The 25,278-nt window shown below is 45.9% G+C and overlaps 1 protein-coding gene across 1 annotated transcript in view; it reads right to left on the bottom strand.

Moving 5' to 3' along the window:
* Positions 1 to 11,709, bottom strand: part of LOC127572111 (ephrin type-B receptor 1-like) — a 507,089-nt gene extending 495,380 nt beyond the window's left edge. Inside the window, 1 exon segment of the mRNA XM_052018998.1 lies at positions 11,570 to 11,709. Coding sequence (XP_051874958.1) covers positions 11,570 to 11,621 — 52 coding nt within the window. The 5' untranslated portion in view covers positions 11,622 to 11,709.
* Between the last annotated feature and the right edge of the window lie 13,569 nt (positions 11,710 to 25,278).

Here is a 25,278-nt window from a genome sequence, read left to right as displayed (position 1 = left end):
TCCGTCCATCCACTCTGTTCAATGGCACCTTTCCAGTGTCAGCTGCAGTTCAGCAATAGCACTCTCCTTGCACAGCAAGAAAGTCAAGGGTTCAAATTCCACACTGGCTACTTGGCATTCCAAGGCGGTGCTGAGGGAGTGCAATACTGTTGAAGGTGCCCCGTTAAACTGGGCATTCTCTCCCTTTTCAGGGGCAAAGGCATCCCTAAAAACAATCACAGAACTAAAACTGATTAACTGGTCACTTATTCTGCTGCTTTCTGTGGGAACCTGCTGTGCCCAAAAGGGTTGCCAGACATCCTTCATTACAACAGTGACCACATCCATAAGCAACAAAAACAAAACCCGAGAATGGTCCAGAAGCAGGAAGTTCTGCTGAATGGTTATTGGCTCAAAGCACTAACAACTTCCCTCTCCACACAAACTTCCAGCAATCTCAGTTTCTATTTCACGAATTGTTGATGGACTCAGCGTATATTCCCATGTACAGCAGATTAAAGGGTGGGTGAAATGACTAGTTCAGGTAACAAAAGGGCTTTGATGGAGTAAGTTGAGGGTACTATTAGTCTGGTAGGGAGAGAGGAGAGATGGGTGCACATACTTATAACTAATGGCTGTCCACTCAGGACTATGGTGGAAAGAAGTGTTTCAAACAAGGTCAGTGGAAATCTGACTCTTTCACCTCGATGCTGCCAAAATTTGAGCATTGACTGAATATCCTAAAACTAAGATTGACGGATTTGTTGATAGTACAGACATTGCAAGCCCAGGCTCATGGATGGATGCTGTGATTTCACTGCATGGTGGACAGGCTTGAGCGGCTGAATGACCTCATCCACTTCCACAAAATGCTTTGGGCCACCTTGAGGTGATAACAGGTGCTATGTAAATGGACAGTCTTTGTAATAACACAGCACCTGTTGCAATTTCAGGATGAATGAATAGAGAATAGCCTAAGGTGACCATAATGGGTGTATTTCTGGCTACTGGAAGCAGAGTCTGAGTATGCTGACACTTTAAAGTAAAGCAAATACATTACTGCAGTGGTACATCACAGCTGGTGTGCACCATGACTAGTTCCCTGCATAAACCTACTAGCCTGCTCAAAGTCTACTTTGAGCAACTTGATGTCAGGATTTTGGCTACAACAGCAAAACCCCGTTAATCTGGCACACTTGGAATTTGGTGGTGCTGAACTAGATTTTCCGGATTCTTGGATTTTCTTCAATGAATACCCCAATGCACATTAAATTCACCTTCTTTTAACATGTTACAAAATAGAATGATAAATTTTCTAGTAAACCCAGTAAATTTAAATGCAGTGCAGGAAAGAAGGCCCCAGGAAATATCAAGGGAATGTAGGTGACTAAACCAGGCAAGTTTCAAGGAAGTGTGGGAACCAGGGTCCCAATGAGTGGAAGGGAGCAGGGAATCAGCACCCACTGAGCCAGATGACAAACTACTGGGATTCCCAAATAGTAGGACAGTGGATTATGTAAGTTTTATTGTACCATCGAATCACCTTGAAAGAAGAATGCTGACCTCTCGGCATTTCTTTCCTTGTGGGTTCCTGTGACTGCAATAGAAGCAAACCCTGCTCTGGCATCCGCTTAAACCACCTCCTCACTGAGACACAGAAAGGGTAGCCACTACCTAGCCTCAGTCCACACAACCAGAAAGACCCAAAGGCTGCCTCTCACAACGAGGCGTCGAAGTAGAGATAACCACATCAATGGACCTGAACCTGACAGACCTTCAACACCAGCACGGCAGCAAAGGAAGGTGGCAACTACCCACCATCTTCCCAAGGGTAAATATGAATGTGCATTAAATGCTGGTCCCACTAACTCACATCTGTATCCCACGTATTAATAGTAAATCATACTCCTTGCAGGCCAGTAGGTTTGTACAAGAAGCCAGTCACAGTGCACACCAAGAGAACAAAATGTTCAACAACTAAATGGTAGAACATATTCAAACTTTAAGAACGGGGACACATTTTCATTCACTGATGGTTGCTTTGAGGAGATAAGGCTTAACAGCATTCACAGAGAGCTGTGCTTCACACTGACAATACTTGGGTGCAAAGCCAAAGGAGACCTCCACCTCTAGGGAATCTCTGCCTGCTGAAGTCCAGTGTCATTGCCCTGCTGTGGATTCAGGCTGTGTGGACACGCCACACTGATGCTTCAGTTGTTCCAAAACCTCAGTGAACAGAAGCCTTGGAAGTGCATAAATATAAACACAGCCAGCACAGTTGACACCAATTAGAATGGATGAATTTTATCAGAACATTAATTCACCAGGTATATTATTTTCAGGGGTGGTGTTAAATCTGACTTTTATTTAACATCTGTTATTGGATTAAGTGTAATGAAAGGAAGTGGTATCCACTGAGTGTGATTAAAAACCTTTCACCAGGTCATTAACAAGGCTTCTATTATACATAAAAGCCGTATCCGCTTTCCCTCAGTATTCTGCTTGAATACTTTGCCTCACAGATACATTTTGCCAGCAGCCAGTAGAGTCTCACAGAGTTCTCCGGTAACCAATCAACAGCAAGTGCTCAGGAGCAGCCTCTGATACACAGGCCACTCCACCTTGCTCCTAATCCCTAAGGACTGAGACTGGGAGCTTGCCAAAAGGGTAAAATGGGCACATAACATTTCCTAAAAACTAGCAATTACCAAAAGACTAAATTTTCATGGGAAACCATGAGGGGCATAGATAGGGTGAACGCACTTAGTCTTTATTCCAGGGAAGTGGAACAAAATAATGGAGGGCATGGGTTTAAGGTGAAATGAGAAAGATTTAAAAGGGACCTGAGCCACAACTTCTTCATGCAGAGGATGGTGCATATGTGGAATGAGCTGCCGGAGAAAGTGGCTGAGGCAGGTACAATAACAGCATTCAAAAGACATTTGGATAAGCACAGAGATAGGAGGGATATGGGCCAAACGCGGGCAAAAAGGATTAGGTTGGTGGGCACCTTGGTTGGCATGGATGTTGGACCAAAGGGCCTGTTTCTGTCCTGTATTACTCTATGACTCATTATTCAGCCTGGATTTACCAAAGAATCCAATAAGGATGGGAATAGAGGAATATGTTTTCTTGGTCTTTGATCACACTTTCCCACCAGTAAGTGAAGGCCATGTTGGCACACTGGGAACAGTGGCGGTGGTCATTGTCAATGTTGAGAGGTGGCTCCCCAGACACGGAAAGTGACCCTCCATGGACCAGGATCTCATTGTGGATCTTGATTGTTGGTAAAGATTGGTGAGACTTCAATCTGCCAGGTGAACGTCACACACCTGGTCTAGGGGCAACAGTGGTGCCTCCCCTCCTGTGTGACCCTAAGTCATGGGCAAACTGTGGCAGGCAACTCAATGCAATGGACAGGTACCATTAATGATGTAGGACAAGTGACCCATGTCAGCTGTCTCTCCCAGGTCAACATCCCCAGCACCAAGGCGCTGGTCACATCCAATCAACTCCAATGGGTCGGCCACCATGAACAAGCTCAACCACAGACTCCCAAGGCAGGCTCTGTCCTCCCATCCCATCACACCATGAACGTACCTTCAAGGATGCCCTCTAACCCACCTCAATGATTCATGAAAATCTGTGGTCCAAGCTTGCTTAAAGCAGTGGAGAAACATCTGGGAAAGCACCAAGCACCCAAAGCCTCTCCGTCAGAACACAGGGAGGCTGAGCACAAATTGGCGCGTAACGATCCAATCAGACCATCCAAGCCCCCTCCTCCATCAGGATCCTGTGACTCTATGGTCCCCACAGAGCTCCTCAGCTACCTCAGTACTGGACTGGAAGCAAATCATTCTCTGTTCTGTGGAACTGAGAATGAAGGTGACATTTTCACTCTCAGCTTGGAATAATTCTCTGAGGGGTAGATCATTTTCTACCTTTAAAGATTCAAAGCAAAATGCATAGCCTCAGTTCACTTCCTAATGAATCTCAGTCCACGGGGCCAACTCCTCATAATTCAACACTAATTGGCACGTTCCTTCAAATAGGTCAGATGGTTGGTGTGGGAATTGAAAGGGCTTTATGTTCAGTTACAGGCTTTAATCAGCCCCTTATTACATTTGAGATCATTAGGAACCTTTCAGGTAGCTTTGATTGGTGAGTTAGGTTGGGTTTCAGTAGCCCCATCACTGACCTCAGTGCTCCTGGAAACTGAAGGAACAAAACACCACACCAGGGCCCACATTAGTGTAAATGGGTGGTGGATGGTTGGAGCAAACTTGTGGCACAATGGGCCAAATTCCATGCGGTAAGGTTATTACCACGAGTGAGAACTAGGGAGAGAGCCTATGAATATAATGAACATAAACGATGGTATTAATGTAGACCATAAGGTTCCAGTACAATGAAATCATTGGCTAATCTGATCTAGTCCTGAAAACAAGGTTAGGAATTTTAGCGTTGAGGCCGAGAGCCAACGTGGGTGAGCAAGCACAAGATGAGACTGGAAACTAAGGGCAGTTCAGTGATAATCCAGCAACCTCATTATTCTAGTGGTGCTGGACTTTGACAGCTCTTGCTCCACCTTTTTACACCGCCTATCTCCCCTCTATCTTTCAGTCCAGATGAAGGGTCTCTACCCAAAACATTGACTGTCCATTTCCCTCCACAGATGCTGAGACCCACTGAGACCCTCCAGTGCTTTGTGTGTTGCTCCAGATTTTCAGCATCCGCAGTCTCTTGTGTCTACAACTTCTAGTGCACTTTGTTTTGGTTGACACAGCAGAGTAATAAATTATTCAGTGAACCAAGGAAATTTCAAGAAAGAACAGGAAATATTACGTCATAGGTGAGTTTAAAAGGAGTGCAGTGAAGCTGATGCTGAACCATTGGGATTTCCAAGCAATGGGATAGGGGTTTTTTGGAGTTACTGCATTAGCACTGACAAGACCAGATTCTAACCAACCTCAGAAACACACAACCCCCAATTATTGGATTCTCAATGCAAAATATACTGCTCCTTCAGAGATGAAAAAAAACAATGGAAAGTCTTGTGTTGGGACAGTCAATTTTCCCAGTGAAATAGAACCTCGCTTGGGCTCAGCAAACTTCCATGGTGGAGAAAGAATATGGCGATCTTTGATGGAATATCTCCACCACTTTATACTCAGTGGTGCTGCTCAGAGAAACAGAGGAAAAATTCTCTGAATGTATTATGTTTCTCTTTGTAAACATATACTCCACTCTCATAACACAGTCCTTAGGAGTTGAGTGTTTATATATTTTAATGAGGTAGGTACAGCAGTGGGTATCCCCTATGGTCCAGGCTTGAGATAGTACAGCTTTGCTCGAAACAGTGAACTGAGGGATCTATAATGAGGGCGATGTGCTGTATTATTTTATAATGGTACTGCCAGCCTGAATGTGGTTCCTGATCCTGAAGTTGTGGAGCTTTCAATATTATGCTTTGGACTACAGATGTGGTAAATTCAAGCTGACCGGAGGCATTTTTCAAAATGTAGGTGGTAAATCCAGTTACTGATCTGCGAGAGCAATGATAAAGATGACGTACTTAGTGTGAGGATATGAAATGCCATTCACCACAAGCTGAGGACAGTGCTTCCTCACTGATAGCTTTGCTCAAACAGCACCATATCTCAGCAACTATGTGAATTTCCTGACATTACTAATATTGTGCTGCCTCAACCAATTCTCAATGAGGAAAGGTACTTAGCAGCGTAAGAACCATCTTAATGAGGTGACACGTAAAGTTTTTAAAAATTTTTAAGTGTTTTATTCCTACTTTTCCTTCTCAACTCTTTTCTCACTTGAACTTTTTTTTCTCTTTATTTCTTGCTCCATCTGACGACTGCAGGTTTTCTCTATTTCCCCACCATCATTTCTCCATTTCCAACGAAATCATTAAATCCCACCGGTTTAATGGCAGGCTTCATCATTCACCCTGGTTCCAGATGTCCCGTGATCTTGCAGTGTTATTATCAGCTCACATTTCCAGTCCCATGGGCTACATTTTTTTAAGCTGTAGTGTAGGGTATAAGGTCTAATGAATGGGGCACATTATGAGATGCCATGTTAATGCAAACCTTGGACCCGCCTTTAGGAGAGCACACTTACAGATTTATAAACATCTCCATGCTTGAACAGTGTTTGGAACTTGCTAAGTTTAGAATGCCCTGTATAAGGGGCTGGGAGGTTGCTATGGAAATGGATTATGTTTGTTCTGTGTAACAGTAGAGATCACAGCCCACTCAAAGCATTTCTGACAATAGGCAAACAGCCTCCATCAAGGTAAGCAGTGTTGGGAGGGAGAAGGGGGGAGACACTCGTCCCTCCTGGCTCCTGTTAACTCTGCAAAGACCCAAGCAACATCCCTGAAGCTCAGAATCCCAGGGAAATATTTCCAATACTTTGCCCTCTTTAGCCTTTTCAGAGGCTCCCACACATCCATCCTAAAACAGTATATAAAATGTCGACACCTAGATCATGCTGGTTTCAGAATGGTACCAGCTGGACTGCCAGGGTTGAACCTGGAAGAAGCTTCCAATGGTAGATGGCCACTCAAAATCCTCCTTGTTTTGTTCAACTGATTTTGTTTTGCTCTAGTTCCTCCCCCACTCCTTCATGGCTACATTATCCAACAGCTGGGGTTGGCTTAGTGACTCTATAATGTTGCTCCATCTCCAAGATACACAGCAGGAAATAAACACGGCATTGCGCCACTTTCCACTGGGAATTTCACTGCTCCAAGAGTTAACAAACCTTTGAAACCATCCCTCATTTCAGCCATTCTTTGTATGGTGCACAGGGCAAAGGCAATGCCATACAGCGCAGTAATATGCCTCGAAGGACCAAGATAGCCTCGCTGACTTGATTATGTTGTGGGTAGTGGGCCACCAAGAGAGGGTCACCCTGACCCTGGCCCACTGCACAGAGACAGAGGGTCAAAATAACTCTTACAGCCCACATGGGCCTTGGGCTAAATGCCCTCCCTTTTACATCATGTGTCACGAAAATACAACTGCAGCACAAAGCAGAGCAGAGCAACAGCAGCAGGCCATTCTGCCCATCTCCAATGCTGTTCCATTCAATGAGATCAGGCTAAGCTGTGAGAGGAGAGGACTATATAAATCAAGCTCTCCTAAAGCTCAGAACTGAATGAGTCATTGCCTTTTGTGGGAAAGGAACAATATCAAGATGAGGTCTGGCTCACAGAGGATTGTCTTGGTTCCCAGCAGTTTACCTTACTGAAAGGCTGTTTACTGGAGCCACGTTAACTGAAGCAGCATGTTATCAGTGAGCTCAGGTCACCACAGTCTTAGCCAACAATCAAAGCATGTATATCATCTCCAACAGGAGGCACTGTGGCACAGTACAACAGCAGCACCCACAGGTATAGTGGGAGGCCATTCAGTTCCTCTATTCTATCATTCACTGAGATCGCAGTGCTCAAATATCGGATCAACCAACTACCACACATACATAGTGAGCACCAAGAATCCGACAGACATCAAGTGCTGCACACAAGAAAACGCACACAGGAGTAGGCCACTCGGTTCCTCAAGCCTGCCCCACCATTCAGTATGTTCATGGCTGATCTACCTCAGACCTCAACTTTTCTTCTGTGCCAATTCTTCCTGGCCCTGAAATCCTTAACTTTCAAAAACATATCTATTTCTTCTTCAAATACTTCCTATGACCTATGACGCCCACAACTTTCCAGAGTACAGAGTTCAGAGATTCACCACCCTCTATGAGAAGAAGTTACGACACACCTCAGTTTTAAATGATCCCCCTCTAATCTTGCAACTATGTCCCCTTGTTCAGGATTCTCCCACTTGTGGAAACCTGCAGAGTGCAGCCAGAATCTGACAATGACTCTCCCTGCCCAACTCTCTCCTCCTGAAACCTGCCGTGTGTGTGCACAGTTTTATGTGAAGGATGTGCCCACATTGTCTTTCCCTAACGAAGATACAATAAACTCCCTTCACGCTGCATTCCAAAAGAAAATATCAGTTTCCTCCACACCATCATTTTTCAAGCTTCTTTCTTTGAACCAACTCGGAGAACAACTATTTAACAAAAATGTAAACTAACTGCACTCATTTAAAAAAAATACAGTTGTGTTTTCTTTTTTGCAAACCTACTTTGTGATTTCAGGTCAATTTCACCACATTCAACTTAACCAGCAAATGAGTTCAGCGCAGGCAAATTAAACTGACAATAATTTCTGCATTGCAATTCAACAAATTATAGGCACATAATGCAAATTTAAACAGGGTACGCCACAGTTTTCATTACCACACCCTGTGGATCCCACTCTTTAGGCTTCAAAGTGACAACCAAATATGGTACTGTACATTACTAATCTCAGATATATATCTAATGACCTTACGTAAATGGGGAGCTGTGTGGACCAGATCAATAATGTATAATGGTGTGACATACAAAGTCATTTTACTTTAAAAGGGATCCTGATGACTTGAGGCAAATTCTGAGTTTGCCATTCATCTTTAAATTGTGTGAATTAAATAAAGTGCACAATGGGAGCAAAAACTCCTTGTTAATGTCTCCTAAGTGTGCAGTTCCCTCCTGGCTACATGATTTCCTACCTCAAGCTGACTCCTGATCTAAAACTCCCCAGCAACAGCCACAACATCATTCACAAGAACGATTGAAGACCAGTAACTAGCCAGAGAGAGAGAGTGAGAGAGATCGAGAGCGAGAGCAAGACTCAACCAGGGAAACACTCACACATGTAGCACCCACAAATGGAGACATAGATGTAGGTGCAGGTCCACTCAGGAGACACATACATGTTCAAGGAAACACACACACACACACACACACACACACACACACACACACACGAACCAACTCAGCAGGAGATAAACACACACAGGCAAACACACACAAAAAAAATTCACTGAGAAAAACACACACGCCTGCGCTCATGGAGGCACACAAACACCCACTCAGGGGCACATACACCCAGAAACACATGCCTCCCCACCCCATCACCCCACCCCCATTCATGGGGGGGGGGGCTGAGATAGCGCACACATAAGTACACACACGCACAGACCCACTTACCAAGATACACAGAGACACACACAGGCACAGAAACACTCAGAAATATACTCAATCACACATAGACACACATGCAGACAGACTCACAGTCTCTCTCTCTCTCTCTCACACACACACACACACACATTCAGACATACAAACATTCACGCACACAATGCCACACACTGACATGCACCCACAGAAAAAGAGAAAAAGAGACGCGCACGGGCGCGCACACACACACAGGAGAGACAGAACAAGAGAGCAAGAAATAGAGACGCACAGACATGCAAACACAAACACACACATACAGAGTTCTCCCCATTTTATAAACTTGTGTTTCAGAGTTTTGTGCTACAATAGCCACACACCGGATTTTGAAATACTCAGCAAGCAATTTACTGCTGTGCACAGGAGTGGGAGATGTACCCAGTAATGCTGGCTACTCCCAGAACTGCTGTGTTAGACAATACGTGGATGGGGTTTGAAGCCACTCTGTGTCGAATACTCGATCTACTCGATACTGAGCGCTGATGGGCATTTTCTGTTTGTGGCTCTGCCCCCTGCCCCAAAGTCTGCTGAAACCAACTTCCCACATCATTCGAAGGTGTGACCCTTAAGTCAGCCCAGAAGGACACTATCTGGTACCGTGAAGACCCGCGGGGTATTACACGCGTGATTGGTTTGCATTTCATGGATCCCACTTGGGGAAAGCACAACTCTCCTTTACAAAGAAAACTCAAGGTGCAATGTGGAAGCTTTTCAGACAATCCCAGGCACTGTGCATGGAATTCTCCTCACTGCATCTGCTGGACAGACTGCAACCCGGGCAGAGACCAGGGAATTAATTGTCCAGGTCCCAGCCTCGTGGCCGAGAATCCCAGACCCCTACCCCAGTCTCCAGTTCACGAACCCCCACCCACCCACCCACCCCCTCCCTTCCAGACAGCCTTTATTGCAAGCTGAAAGGTTTTCCTGCTGTCTTGACATCTCGCAAATCCCCCTTTGGATTAGTGATGGAGGAAGATGTGACTCGCAGGCAAATGCGTTTGAAATGGCTTGGGGGAGGAGGAGGGATGGGTTGTGAAGCCCATCTCCCCAGAGACCCTCATTAGAAGACTCATTGGAAGCAATGTATTAATGAACTCAGAGAGTGGCGACGTTGAGGCACTCCTCAAGCAGCTCAACAAGCATTTCGAAGGCACCGGTTGCAATAATGAGGCCATCCTATATTCCATCCTTCCCCCCCCCACCCCCCCCCCCCCCCCCCCTTACTGCCAGCCAGCCTAACCTGAACAACACTGACCAGATTGTGGCTCCAAAAAAGCAATTTATTTGCATGCTCTACAGATTCTTAAACAGATGCAATCACAGCCTTGCTGATTCAGATCTGGCAGGTTGCACTGAACTCACAGGTTATTGTATCTCAGAAACATGATAAGGCAGCAAAAGTAAAACAATAGCGAGGACCATGAAACGTTACGATTAAACACCAGAATCATGCACGCTTGGAGGCACCGCGCATTCTTAGAAGGCACACTACTTCCTTGAGATTGAACGTACAATATAATTCTCGCTCTGTCCACTGCCCCAACAGTGTTTTAAACACCCATTGAAAGAGGCAGAGAGAGAGAGAAAGAGGAAGAGAAAGAGAGAGATTAGCAGCAGAAGGCAGGAGATCGGGAGGAAGACTGAAGACAAATTTAATGCAACTTTGTACATTACAGCATTAACATTTCAACATGATTACAGTTCGCCGTGATATTGTCGAAACGGTCCGAATTACTCAGGAAGCTGTTCCAGTGCAGTCAGAGAGAGATACTGCCCATTGTTTAAGACAGTCGCCGGGAGAAGCTTCCGTTGACCCAAAGCACCTGCCAACCCATTTATCACACCCAGCACCAGTACAGCACTTGCACAGGTATAGGGAAAAAAACATCCCAATGAATGGGACACTTGACGGTCGCTCATGTGGTGAAGGTCCCGATTTCTGGAGTGCAGTCACAAGCGCTCACTGCTGGGTGTCTTGTGCTGGAATGTGCAGCTCCCCTCCCGCAGCTGACCGCCCCTCCAGCCCCACTCACAACACAGGACAACACGTAAGAGCCCCGCTCTCTTCCAAACTGCCCCTGACGCTGCACGAATGCTCAGCAGTAAATGCCAGGAACCTCGGAGAATGAGAGCAGCTCCGGTTACAGGGGGACCGGGGCAAGCCGGAGACTCGTCCATCAGTCCAGCCCAACACCTTGATGCATCAGGAGGGGGCACTTTATAGGAACGCCGAGCTCCTTGGACAACATTCGCTGCATTGCAGCTGCGAAGTGTAAAGGAGGGGGTTTCGCGCCGCCAACACCACAATGTGCGGATGCAAAATGCATTACTTCCCCCCCTCAACAAGCAGAATGTCACTCTCCCTGCAAAGCTCAGTTGCAACTTTTTTTTGTTTTAAACATGCAAGTTTCACACCACTGCAAGGCTGCACAGGTGAGGGGGGAGTTACCTTCCACAGCAGCAACTGCAGGCAGCAGACAGAGAAGGAGAAGAGAAGCCATGCTCTGGATCGTGCCCGGAGGTCTCTCGCTGATGCTAATGTGTGTATGTATGTGTGTGTGTTACATTGCTTGCTGGGCAGCAGCAAAGCGCTCCACTCACACCGACAGCCCAGCCCCCTCCAATCACCGCCTCCCGCTGCTCCCCAGCCGACCAATCAGCAGCCGGGCCGGCTCCACCACCACTCCTGGCGAGTCGGGGGCTGAGTGCAGGAAAAAGCAAACTTTGCACAATTCCGGGCGCTGGAAGTGCAAAGAAAAGTGAGATGGCACTATCTAGTGGGAGCACCGAGTACTGCGCACTCCGTCTGCACTTCGCCCGATTAACAGCCCCTTTCCCTCTTCGCCACCGTCTTACTGCTCGTAGAGATTATAGCCAGGGTCCGCAGAAGCAAATCACTGCAGATGCTGGACATCTGAACTAAAAGCAAAAAGCACAGGAAATACTCAGCAGGTCGGGCAGCATCTGTGGGGAGAGGAACAACCTTCAGGTCAATGGCCCTGCCTCCAAACTGAAGAAACAGTTAAAAAATTAGAGATTAGAGTTTTGACCCAAAACTTTGGCAATTCCTTCCCCACCCCCCCCCCCCCCCGCACAGATGCTGCTCGATCCTGAGTTCCTCCAGCAGATCGGTTGTTGCTTCAGATTCCAGCATCTGCAGTCTCATGTGTCACAGGTTAGAAATCAAGCATGCTTCAGGATGCAGAGGAGCGAGAGTGGCCACCGATAAGTGTGGCTGCCTTACAGCTCTAGCGACCTGGGTTCGATCCTGACCTTGGGTGCGATCTGTGTGGAGTTTGCACGTTCTCGCTGTGAACGCATGGGTTTCCTCCGGGTTTTCCAGTTTACTCCCACATCCTAAAAACGCGCTGGAGGATTAATTGGTTACTGTAAATTGCCCCTTAGTGGTTCGCAAAGGAATGAAAGGAGAGTGGTTGGGCATGCACCAGAGATCATGTTGCAGGGATACAGGGAAATAAGGAGAGGGAATAGAGTCATAGAGTTGTCCAGCACAAAAACAGGGCCTTTGGCCCACCACGTCCATGTCGACCATTTTGCCCATCTACACTACTCCCATTTGCCCACATTTAGACAGGACCATTGCCTACAGATGCCTATCTAAATGCCTCTTAAATGTAGTGATTGTATCTGATTCCATCACCTCCTCTGGCAGCAAGTTCCAGATATCAACCACTCTCTGTGTAAAATACGTTTCCTTCAGATCCCCCCTTAAAACTCCTTCCTCTCACCTTAAACCTATGCCCTCTTGTTTTCGATTCCCCCTACCATGGGAAAAAGATTCTGATTATCTATCCTATTCATGCATCCCATGAACTTACATATTTCTATCAGGTAACCCCTCAGCCTCCTTCACTCTAGGGAAAACAAGTCCAGCCTATCCAACCTCTCCCTATACCTCAAGTCCTCCAATCCAGGCAACACCCTGGTGAATCTCCTCTGCACCACCTCCATGGCAATCACATCCTTCCTGTAGAATTCCACATGCTGATGGGATTGCACAGATGGGAGTCTGATGGGCAGAAAGACCTTTTGCATCGTTATAAGTAAATATGTGGGTTCCTCAGCCAGCAAAACATAACTGCTAACTCTCAAACTGGTTATTCCTTCAATGTTTTTATTCATAGGTGTTCAGGTCATATGTACAAAGTGTCATATGTGGTCTGGGCAACCGGAGTCTCAGTTAGGAAGGGCGTGTCCAAGAAACGTACCAGAGATTAAGCACAATATCCCTGTACAATTGGATGTGAAAATTAAAAAGAAGACTGCAAATGCTGGAACTCGAAATAAAAACAGAAAATGCTGGAAAAACTCAGCGGCTCAGGCAGTGTCTATGGAAAGGAAAACAGTCAATGTCTTGGGTCTGCAGCCCCTCGTCAGAACTGGGTGAGAGAGAGATATAAGTTAGTTGTCAGGAGGAGAAAAGTTGGGGGGGGGCATGTGTAGAACAAAGGGAATGTCTGGGGTAGGATGTGTCAAAATGGCTTAATGGCAGCAGTTACTAGCACACTGAAGCTTCTTGGTCTGTGTAATGTGATGTTCATTGTAAGGTGGTGGGACCTGAGAGGCCCCACCTCCCAGATAATGTCAAACCAAGGCTCTCTGGGCCCACACAGGTGGATGCAAGTTACCCGTACATCATTCACTGAGAGCTAGCAAGCAGGTACAGCGAGCAGTCAGGAAGCAAATGGTACATTTCCCGTTATTTAGAGAGGATTTGAGTATAGAAGTAAAGATGTCTGACGTTAATTATATAGGGCCTCAGTGAGATGACACAGAGTATTGTACATAGTTTTGATCTCCTTACTGAGGAAAACGGATGTACTTGCTATGGAGAGATTCACTGGACTGGTTCCAGAGATGGCAGTTTCAATGTTTGAGGAGAGGTTGAGTAGTCTAGTCTTCTGTTCTCTGGAGCTTATATGAATGAGAGATGATCTCAATGAAACTTAAAATATTCATACAAGGCTTGACAAGCTGAATGTAGAGATGTTTCTCCTGGCTGAGGAGACTAGAACTAGTGATGGCTGCCTCAGAATAAGGGGTAGGCCATTTAGGATTGTGATGTGGAAAAATTTCTTCATGCAGAGGATGGTGAATCTTTGGAGTTCTCTACCCCCAGATGGCTGTGGAGGAGGCCCAGACACTGAGTTTGTTCAGAGATCAGTAAGTTTCTATTATTCAGGAAACAAAGTGAAATGGGGACACAAGAGATGAAAGGTTTCAACCTGAAACATTGACTGTCAATTTCCCTCCACAGACGCCACCTGACCTGCTGAGTTCCTCCAGCAGTTTATTTTTTGCAAAGAGATATGGGGCAAGGACAGGTAGAAAATAAACCCTTGTCTTGATGAATGGCAGAGACAGCTGAAAGGTGGATGGCCTTGCTCCTATTGTCAATTGTTATGTATTTATGCAAACAATCCCAGGGCACTCTTCAAAAAAAAGAGCAGAGAACAAAATAAATCCCTCAATCAATACCTCAGTAAACATGTAATTATATAGTCTACAGCAGTTTGTGGGAGCTTACTGTGAACAAGTGGCTGCTGCATTTTCCTACCCAGTAAGACTCTGTTAATCCAGTACTCCCGAGACTTTAATGGCAGATTTTCCAGACTATTGGATATTATTCCTTTCACAACACAACACATTGTTAATTCATTTTTACTGGATATTACACATTTCCAGTGAACCCAGTGAGTGTAAAGGAAATTGGGGAACAGGGTTTCCAGTGAGTTTAAAGGAATCATGGGAAAGGGGCCCCACTGAGTTTAAAGGGAGCGCAGGAACAGGGGCTCAAGTGAGTTTTAATGTAGTGTGTACAAGGGGCCCCAGTGAGTTTTAATTTTACGAGTACAAAGGGCCCCAGTGAGTTTAAATGTAATGTGTACAAGGGGCCCCAGTGAGTTTTAATGTAGCGTATACAAGGGGCCCCAGTGAGTTTTAATGTAGCGTATACAAGGGGCCCCAGTGAGTTTTAATGTAGCGTATACAAGGGGCCCCAGTGAGTTTTAATGTAGCGTATACAAGGGGCCCCAGTGAGTTTTAATGTAGCGTATACAAGGGGCCCCAGTGAGTTTTAATGTAGCATGAGAAAGTGTCCCAATGAGCTTAAAGGGAATGAGGGAATGGAGGCCCTGCTAGGTGGAAAGGGAGTGCATCAAACATCACCTGGTGAGCTAGTGCCAAACTATGGGGATTTGCATGCAGTCAGACAGTGGATGATCGGGGTTTTACTGTATTTATTAATCACTTGACCGATGCCTCACTAAGGCGCACAGCCCACTTCCCATCACAAACGTAATATAATTTGTTGGAGAAAAGATGCTCAAGAAAAAAACAATGCAGGAAAGGTAGCCGTCAGAGGTAGGTTCTGAAGAGCAAGATACTGAGGTGGAGGGGATCAGGGAGGGAACTCCAAGGGTTATGTCACGACAACCAAAGGCACGGCCACCAGTAGGAGGGCAAAACATTGAGGATATTCAGGGGGTCAGAAATAAAAACAGAAAATGCTGGAAACATTCAGCAGTTCAGGCAGTATCTGCGGAGAGGGAAACAGGGTTAACGGTTCAGGTCTGATAAAGGGCAAACCACTGGCAGGGCTGCTGCTCACAACTCTAGCGACCCGGGTTCAGTCCTGACCCCTGGTGCTGTCTGTATGGAGTTTGCATGTTCTCCCTGTGACTGTGTGGGTTTCCTCCGGGTGCTCTGGTTTCCTCCCACATCCCAAAGAAGTGCAGTTAATTGGCCACTGGAAATTGCTCCTTCTATGTAGAATCTGGGGGAGTTGATGGAAATGTGGGGAGAATAAAATGGGTTGGAGTAGAATTAGTGAAAACAGGTCAGCACAGATTTGATGGGCTGAAGTGCCTTATTCTCAGCTGTATCTCTCAATGACACTATTATTACTGTTCACTGCCTCACAGCTCCAATGACCTGAGGTTGATCTGATCTCGGGTGCTGCCTGTGTGGAGTCTGCACATTCTCCTTATGAGGTTCCTCTGGGTGCTCCAGTTTCCAAACACATCCCCAAGGTGTTCAGGTTGATAGGTTAAACTGGCTGCTGTAAGTTGCCCCTAGTATGTCAGTGAGTGATAGAATGTAGGGGGAGTGGATGGGAATGTGGGCAGGATAAAAAAGTATCAGTGCAAATGTGTGCTTGACAGTCAGCACGGACTCAGTGGGCAGAACGGCCTATTTCCATGCTGTTCAACTCTATGCTTTTGTACAGCTGGTGGTTAGGATCCAGAATGCCCTGACAATAGTAGAGTCAGATACAACTGCAGCATTCAAGAAGGAGCTGGATTAATTACCTGAAAGGAAAGACTTTGCAGGGCTATGGAGAGAGGACAGAGGAGTGTTATTAGTTTCATTGCTCTCACACATCAGCCAGTATAGACCCAATGAATTAATCAGTCCTTCCATGCTGAAAATATGCTGTGATTCTGTGAAGTTCAGAGAATCATCAAACAAGCAGCTTAATGTGGGTGAAGTCAGTCTAACTCCTACATCAGTCAAGGAAAGATAAGATAATCCTTATTCAAAGTGCAGAGGAAAAATAACTGGAAGCTGGAAATATACTGAAGAATAGTACTTGTCGAATGTAAAGGGGGAGGTCATACTTGAACAACTTTATTGAATTTTTTGAAAAAGTTCTTGTAAGGACAGATGAACAGACAGTTGTCAATCAGTATTTACAATAAAAAATAATGCTAAGAAATGAGAAATACATTTATATAATTTGCGCACAGCACCAGAGTATAAAATGCAGTTACCTATGAGGTAGATTATGAGCAATACAAGAGGTTAGTGTTGACATTGTGACCAATATAACTGGTTAATAATGACAGTCATCAGTTAAGCAGTTAATACTGAGGCTGTGATTAATACAAGAGGTTAATACTGAGGCTGTGATCAATGCTAGAGTTTATTACTGAGGCTTTGTCCATGACACAAGGTTCTTGTATTGATCGTAGCCTCAGTATTAATATTTTATATGAATCATAGCTTCAGTATTAATCTTTTGGATTAATCAGAGCCTCAGTATTAACCTCTTGTAATGGCCACAGACTCAGTATGATCCAAAAATCTACAAAACTTCAGGTGCTGGAGAGTAAGAACAGAAAATGCCGGGAAGATCAGCTTCAATTTTAACCCCTGATGTCTTCCTTCTTCCTGAAGCATGTCTTCACTTCTGCCATAGTGGACAAGGCCCTTGATCGCATCTCAGCTATTTTCCCACACCTCTGCCCTCAATGGATAGAGCAACAACAGAGTTCCCCTGGTCCCCCCACCACCCCACCAGCCTCCTCTTTCAATGGATCAGCCTTCGCAATTTCTGCTAACACCAAGATTGCACCATCACAGGCATCTTCCTCTCCCCTCCCCTCCCCTTTCAGCATTTTAAAGGAACAGTTCCCTCCTGTTTCCCTGTTTCACCAATGACATAGAACAGTACAGCACAGAAACAGTTCCTTCTGCCCACGATGTTGTGCTGAACTAATTAAACTAGTAATTAAATTATTAATTAACTAAACTAATCTCTTCTATCTATGTCCCTCCATTCTCTGCGCATTCATGTGCCTGTCTAAAAGCCTCTATTGTATTTGCTTCTACCACCACCCCCAGCAGTGAATTCCAGGCACCCACCACTCTCTGTGTAAAAAACTTACCCCACACACCTCCTTTGAACTTATCCCCTTTCACCTTAAATGCATGCCCTCGAATATTAAATATTTTGACCCTGGCAAAAAGATACTGGTTGTTTAGTCTATCTATGCCTCTCATAATCTGATAAACTTCTATCAGGTCTCCCCTCAGTCTTCGCCGCTCAGGAGAAGACAACCAGAGTATGTCCAATCTCTCCTGATAGCACATGCCCTCTAATCCAGGCAGCATCCTGGTAAACCTCTTCTGTACCCTCTCCAAACCCTCCACATCCTTCATGTAGTGGGCGACCAGAATTGAATGCAATACTCCAGATGTGTTTTACAAATCTGCATCATAACTTCCTGACTCTTGAACGCAATTCCTCCATTAATAAAGGCAAGCATGCCATTCACTATCTTTACTACACTATCAAACTGTACAGCCACTTTCAGGGACATAGGGACTTGGACCACAAGATCATTTTCTATGTCAACACTGTTAAGGGTCTTGCATTAACAGTGTACTGTCCCTTTACATATGATCTCCCAAAGTGCAATACCTCACACTTGGCTGGACTAAACTCTATCAGCCATTTCTCTGCCCATATCTGCAACTGACCTACTGTCTTCACAACACTACCAATCTTTGTATTGTCTGCGAACTTACGAACCCACCCATCCACATTTTCATCCATGTCATATATATATATATATGCATGTACATACATATATATATGACATATAAATATATAGAACATAGAACATAGAAAACCTACAGCACAATTCAGGCCTTTCGGCCCACAAAGCTGTGCTAAACATGTCCCTACCCTAGAAATTACTAGGCTTACCCATAGCCCTCTATTTTTCTCAGGTCCATGTACCTATCTAACAGTCTCTTAAAAGACCCTATCGTATCCGCCTCTACCACCGTTGCCGGCAGCCCATTCCACACACTCACCACTCTCTGAGTAAAATACTTACCCCTGACATCACCTCTATACCTACCCCCCAGCACCTTGAACCTGTGTCCTCTTGTAGCCACCATTTCAGCCCTGGGGAAAAGCCTCTGACTATCTACCCGATCAATACCTCTCATCATCTTATATACCTCTGTCAGGTCCCCCCTCATCCTCCATCGCTCCAAAGAGAAAAGGCCGAGTTCCCTCAACCAACTTTCATAAGGTGTGCTCCACATTCCAGGCAGCATCCTAGTAAATCTCCTCTGCACCCTTTCTTTGGCTTCCACATCCTTCCTGTAGTGAGGCGACCAAAACTGAGCACAGTACTCCAAGTGGGGTCTGACCGGGGACCTATATAGCTGCAACAATACCTCTCGGCTCCTAAATTCAATTCCCCGATTGATGAAGGACAATACACCATATGCCTTCTTAACCACAGAGTCAACCTGTACAGCCGCTTTGAGCATCCTATGGACTCGGACGCCAAGATCCCTCTGATCCTCCACACTGCCAAGAGTCCTACCATTAACACTATATTCTGCCATCATATTTGACCTACCAAAATGAACCACTTCACACTTATCTGGGTTGAACTGCATCTGCCACTTCTCAGCCCAACTTTGCATCCTATCTATGTCCCACTGTAACCTCTGACAGCCCTCCAAACAATCCACAACACCCCCAACCTTTGTGTCATCCTCAAACTTACTAACCCACCTCTCCACTTCCTCATCCAGGTCGTTTATAAAAATCACAAAGAGCAAGGGTCCCAGTACAGATCCCTGAGGTACACCACTGGTCACTGACCTCCACGCAGAATACGACCCTTCAACAACCACACTTTGCCTTCTGTGGGCCAGCCAGTTCTGGATCCACACTGCAATGCCCCCTTGGATCCCGTGCCTCCTTACTTTCTCAATAAGTCTTGCATGGAGTACCTTATCAAACGCCTTGCTGAAGTCCATATACACTACATCTACTGCTCTCCCTTCATCGATGTGTTTAGTCACATCCTCAAAATATTCAGTCAGGCTCGTAAGGCAGGACCTGCCCTTGACAAAGCCATGCTGACTATTCCTAATCACATTATAACTCTCCAAATGTTCATAAGTCCTGCCTCTCAGGATCTTTTCCATTAGATTACCAACCACTGAGGTGAGACTCGCTGGTCTATAATTCCCTGGGCTATCTCTACTCCCTTTCTTGAATAAAGGAACAACATTCGCAACCCTCCAATCTTCCGGAACCTCTCCCATCTCCATCGACGATGCAAAGATCATCGTCAGAGGCTCCGCAATCTCTTCCCTCACCTCCCACAGCAGCCTGGGGTACATCTCATCCGGTCCCGGTGACTTATCCAACTTGATGCTTTCCAAAAGTTTCAGCACCTCCTCTTTCGTAATATCTACATGCTCAAGCTTTTCAGCCCGCTGCAAGTCCCCACTACAATCCCCCAGACCTTTTTCCATAGTGAATTCTGATGTAAAGTATTCATTAAGTACCTCCGCCATTTCTTCCGGATCCATACACACTTTCCCACTACTGCACTTGATAGGCCCTATTCTTTCGCATCTTATCCTCTTGCTCTTCACATACTTGTAGAATGCCTTGGGGTTTTCCTTAATCCTGCCCGCCAAGGCCTTCTCATGCCCCCTTCTGGCTCTCCTAATCTCCTTCTTAAGCTCCTTCCTATTAGCCTTATACTCTTCCAGATCTCTAACATTACCTAGCTCTCTGCACCTTTGGTAAGCTTTTCTTTTCCTTTTGACTAGATTTATTATAGCCTTTGTACACCACGGTTCCTGTATCCTCTCGTGACTCCCCTGTCTCATTGGAACATGCCGATGCAGAACTCCACACAAATATCCCCTGAATATCTGTCACATTTCTTCCGTACTTTTCCCTGAGAACATCTGTTCCCAATTTAATCTTCCAATTTCCTGCCTGAGAGCCTCATAATTCCCTTTAATCCAAGTAAACGCCTTTCTAGTATGGCTGTTCCTATCAGTCTCCAGTGCTATTGTAAAGGAGATAGAATTATGATCACTATCACCAAAATGTTCACCCACTGAGAGATCTGACACCTGACCAGGTTCATTTCCCAATACCAAATCAAGCACAGCCTCTCCTCTTGTAGGCCTATCTACATATTGTGTCAAGAATCCTTCCTGAACACACTTAACAAACTCCTCCCCATCTAAACCCCTCACTGTCTGGAGATGCCAATCGATGTTTGGGAAATTAAAATCCCCCATCACAACAACTCTGTTATTCTCACACTTTTCTAGGATCTGCTTCCCTATCTGCTGCTCAATATCTCTGTTACTATTGGGCGGCCTATAAAAAACACCCAGTAAAGTTATTGACCCTTGCTGTTCCAGTCTCCACCCACAGAGACTCTGTAGACAGTCCCTCCATGATGTCCACCTTTTCTGCAGCTGTGACACTATCTCTGATCAACAGTGCCACTCCCCCACCTCTTTGGCCTCCCTCCCTGTCCTTTCTGAAACATCTAAAACCTGGAACTTGAAGCAACCATTCCAGTCCCTGAGCCATCCAAGTCTCCGTACTGGCCACCACATCATAGGTCCAAGTATTAATCCAAGCTCTAAGCTCATCCGCCTTGTTCACAATACTCTTTGCATTAAAACAGACAGGTCTGAGCAGGTCCCTTCTCTATCACTTGCCTATCGTACCTACCACTAGCTTTCTCTATTTGAGAGCCAAACAGCTCTTCCCCAGTCTCTCCAGTTCAGATCCCTCCCCCCAACAATTCTAGTTTAAACTCTCCCCAGTAGCCTTAGCAAACCTCCCCGCCAGGATATTGGTCGCCCTGGGATTCAAGTGCAACCCGTCCTCTTTGAACAGGTCATACCTGCCCCAAAAGAGGCCCCAATGATCCAGAAATCTGAATCCCTGCTCCTTACTCCAATCCCTCAGCCACGCATTTAACCTCCTCCTCATTCTGTTCCTATACCCACTGTCACTTAGCACAGGCAATAATCCGGAAATTACTACCTTTGAGGTCCTGCTTCTCAACTTCCTTCCTAATTCTCTATAGCTTTTTTTCACGACCTCATTCCTTTCCTTACCTATGTCATTGGTACCTATATGTACCACGACCTCTGGCTGTTCTCCCTCCCCCTTCAGGATATCTTGGACATGATCTGAAACGTCCCGGACCCTGGCACCTGGGAGGCAAACTACCTTCCAAGTTTCTTTCCTGAGTCCACAGAATCGCTTGTCTGCCCACCTAACTATAGAGTCCCCTATCACTCATGCCTTCCTCTCTCCTTCCCTACCTTCCTGAGCCACAGGGCCGGTCTCTGTGCCAGAGGCACTGCCACTGTTGCTTCCCCCAGGTAGGCTGTCTCCCCCAACAGCACTCAAGCAGGAGTACTTATTGTCAAGGAGTACAGCCACAGGGGTACTCTCTAGTACCTGACTCTTCTCCTTCCCCTTCCCCTTCCCCTTCCCCCTCCTGGCTGTGACCCACTTGTCTGACTCCCGTGGCCCTGGTGTGACCACCTGCCTATAACTCCTTTCTATCACCTCCTCATTCTCCCTGACCAGACGAAGGTCATCGAGCTGCATCTCCAGTTCCCTAACACGGTCCCTCAGGAGTTGCAGCTCGACACACCTGGTGCAGATGTAGCCTTCCCAGAGGCAGGGAGACTACAGGAACTCCCACATCTGACACTGTGTACAGGAAACTGCACTCATACTCCTTCCCTAACTCAAGTCACCTACCTTTCATCACCCCTTTAAGCCAAAGCCCCTTGAACCAAAGCCCAAAACCCTCTGTTCCCTCTCACTCCGCTGCCTGTTCCGACACTGCCCGCTGGATATGGCGGTTTGCTTTCTAAACTGCCCGCGCCGCGCCAGCGCAGTCCAGCCCCCACTCCTCCCGATTAAAACTTATAAAACACTTAAGACAGTATATATACTATATATAGAAATACAGAAATATATATTATAGTGTGTGTGTATATACATATATATTATAAATATATATCACAAACAGCAGAGGTCCCAGTACGGATCCCTGCGGAACACCACTAGTCATGGACCTCCACCCACAATCAGTCCCATCAACCACTACGTTCTGTCTTCTATGGGCAAGCCAATTCTGAATCCAAACAGCCAAGTCACCATGGATCCCATGAATCTCAATCTTCTGGATGAGACTCCTATGAGGGACCTTGTCAAACGCTTTACTAAAATCCATGTAGACAACATCCGCAGCTCTCCTTTGTCAATCATCTTCATCACCTCCTCAAAAAACTCAATCTAGTTAGCAAGACACAATGCCAATCCCTAATTAGGTCATGGTTGCCCAAATGCTCATAAATCCTTTTCCAAAGAGTTCTCTCCAATAGTTTCCCCACCACTGATGTGAGACACCAGTCTATAGATTCCAGGATCATCCCTATTTCACTTCTTGAATAATGGAAAAACATTAATTTGGCAAGGGGATGGGAACCAGAGCACTGGGTCAAAAAGTGGAAGCATTGAGAGGAAGGTAGAAGTCAGGGCCGGAAAAACAGGCAGGAGCAAAGTAATAGACATGATGCGGCGGACAGTTTGAAGTGTGTGTATTTGAATGCCAGGAGTATTATAGGTAAGGGTGATGAACTTAAAGCATGGATCAGTTTTGGCCATAACAGAGATTTGGTTGAGAGAGGGACAGGAATGGTTGCTTAACGTTCCAGGGTTTCGATGTTTTAGAAAACATAGAGGGGAAGGTAGAAGAGGGTGGGGGGAATCGCACTTTTAATCAGGGACAATATTACAGCTGCACTCAGAGGGAACATAATGGAGGGCTCATCCCCTGAGTCTATATGGGTAGAACTCAAAACTAAGAAAAGTGCAATCACTGTTATTGTGGGGAGTCGGGAGATCCAGTCCTTACTAAAGTCGAGGGCTGCTGCATTCAAATCAGGTGACTCTGACCTTTACAAGAAATCGAGGTACGACCTCCGGAAAGCTATCAGGAATGCCAAGAGACAATACTGGTTCAAAACAGAGTCCCAGAGCAGCCGTCAGTTATGGCAGGGCTTATATGCTATAACGGGCTACAAAACGAAGACGGGCTGCATAGTTAACAACAGCGCATCTCTTCCTGATGAGCTTAACACATTCTATGTGTGTTTTGAACAGAAGGGAAGTGGATTGTCATTACCCACCCTCAGAGCCTCCAATGCAACTGAATCCGTGGTCACTCTCGAGGACATGAGATCAGTCTTCCAGAGAGTGAACCCGAGTAAAGCATCTGGCCCGGATGGTGTCCCTGGCCGTGTGCTCAGATTTTGTGCTGATCAGCTGGTGGGGGTATTTGCAGACATATTTAACATCTCTATCATCCCGGTACCTAAGAAAAACAAAGTAACATGCCTTGATGACTACTGACCAGTAGCTATGTCATCCACCATCATGAAGTGCCTCAAGAGGCTAGCCATGGCACGCATTAACTCCAGCCTCCTAGACAACCTCGACCCACTGCAATTCGCCTACCACCGAAACAGGTCTACAGTGGACGCCATCTCCCTGGCCCTACACTCAGTTCTGGAGCATCTGGACAGTAAAGACACCTACGCTAGACTACTGTTTATTGACTACAGCTCCGCCTTCAATATTATAATTCCAAGCAAACTCATCACCAAACTCTCAGACCTGGGACTCAACACCTCCCCTTGCAACTGGATCCTTGACTTTCTGACCAACAGACCGTATTCAGTGACAATAGACAGCAATACCTCCAACTCAATTATTCTCATCACTAGTGCCCCACAGGGCTGCATCCTCAGCCCTCTACTCTACTCCCTATACACTCACGGCTGCACGGCCAGATTCTGCTCTAACTCTATCTACAAGTTTGTAGATGATATCACTGTAGTAGGCCATATCTCAAATAATGATAAGTCGAGGTACAGGAAGGAGAAAGAGAGCTTAGTGATATCGTGTCATGACAACAACCTTTCTCTCAACGTCAGCAAAACAAAAGAGCTGGTCATTGACTTCAGGAAAGGGGGCGGTGTACATTCACCTGTCTACATCAGTGGTGTTGAGGTCGAGAGGGTTGAGAGCTTAAGTTCCTAGGAGTGAACATCACCAATAGCCTGTCCTGGTCCAACCATGTAGACGCCACGGCCAAGAAAGCTCACCAAATCCTCTACAGGCTAAAGAAATTTGGCATGTCCCCTTTGATACTCACCAACTTTTATTGATGCACCACAGAAAGCATCCTATCTGGATGCATCACAGCCTGGTATGGCAACAGCTCTGCCCAGGACTGCAAGAAACTGCAGAGAGTTGTGGACACAGCCCAGCACATCACGGAAACCAGCCTCCCCTTCATGGACTCTGTCTATACCTCTCACTGCCTTGGTGAAGCAGACAGCATAATCAAAGACCCCACCCACCCAGGTCATTTTCTCTACTCTCCCATCAGGCAAAAGATACAGGAGCCTGAGGGCACATACCACCAGGCTCAAGGACAGCTTTTATCCCACTGTGATAAGACTATTGAATGG

This window comes from Pristis pectinata, chromosome 6 (assembly GCF_009764475.1).
Source record: "Pristis pectinata isolate sPriPec2 chromosome 6, sPriPec2.1.pri, whole genome shotgun sequence".
NCBI classification, from domain to species: domain Eukaryota; kingdom Metazoa; phylum Chordata; class Chondrichthyes; order Rhinopristiformes; family Pristidae; genus Pristis; species Pristis pectinata.
The sequence above is the reverse complement of the archived record's forward strand: the minus strand, read 5'-3'. Positions and strand labels throughout refer to the sequence as shown.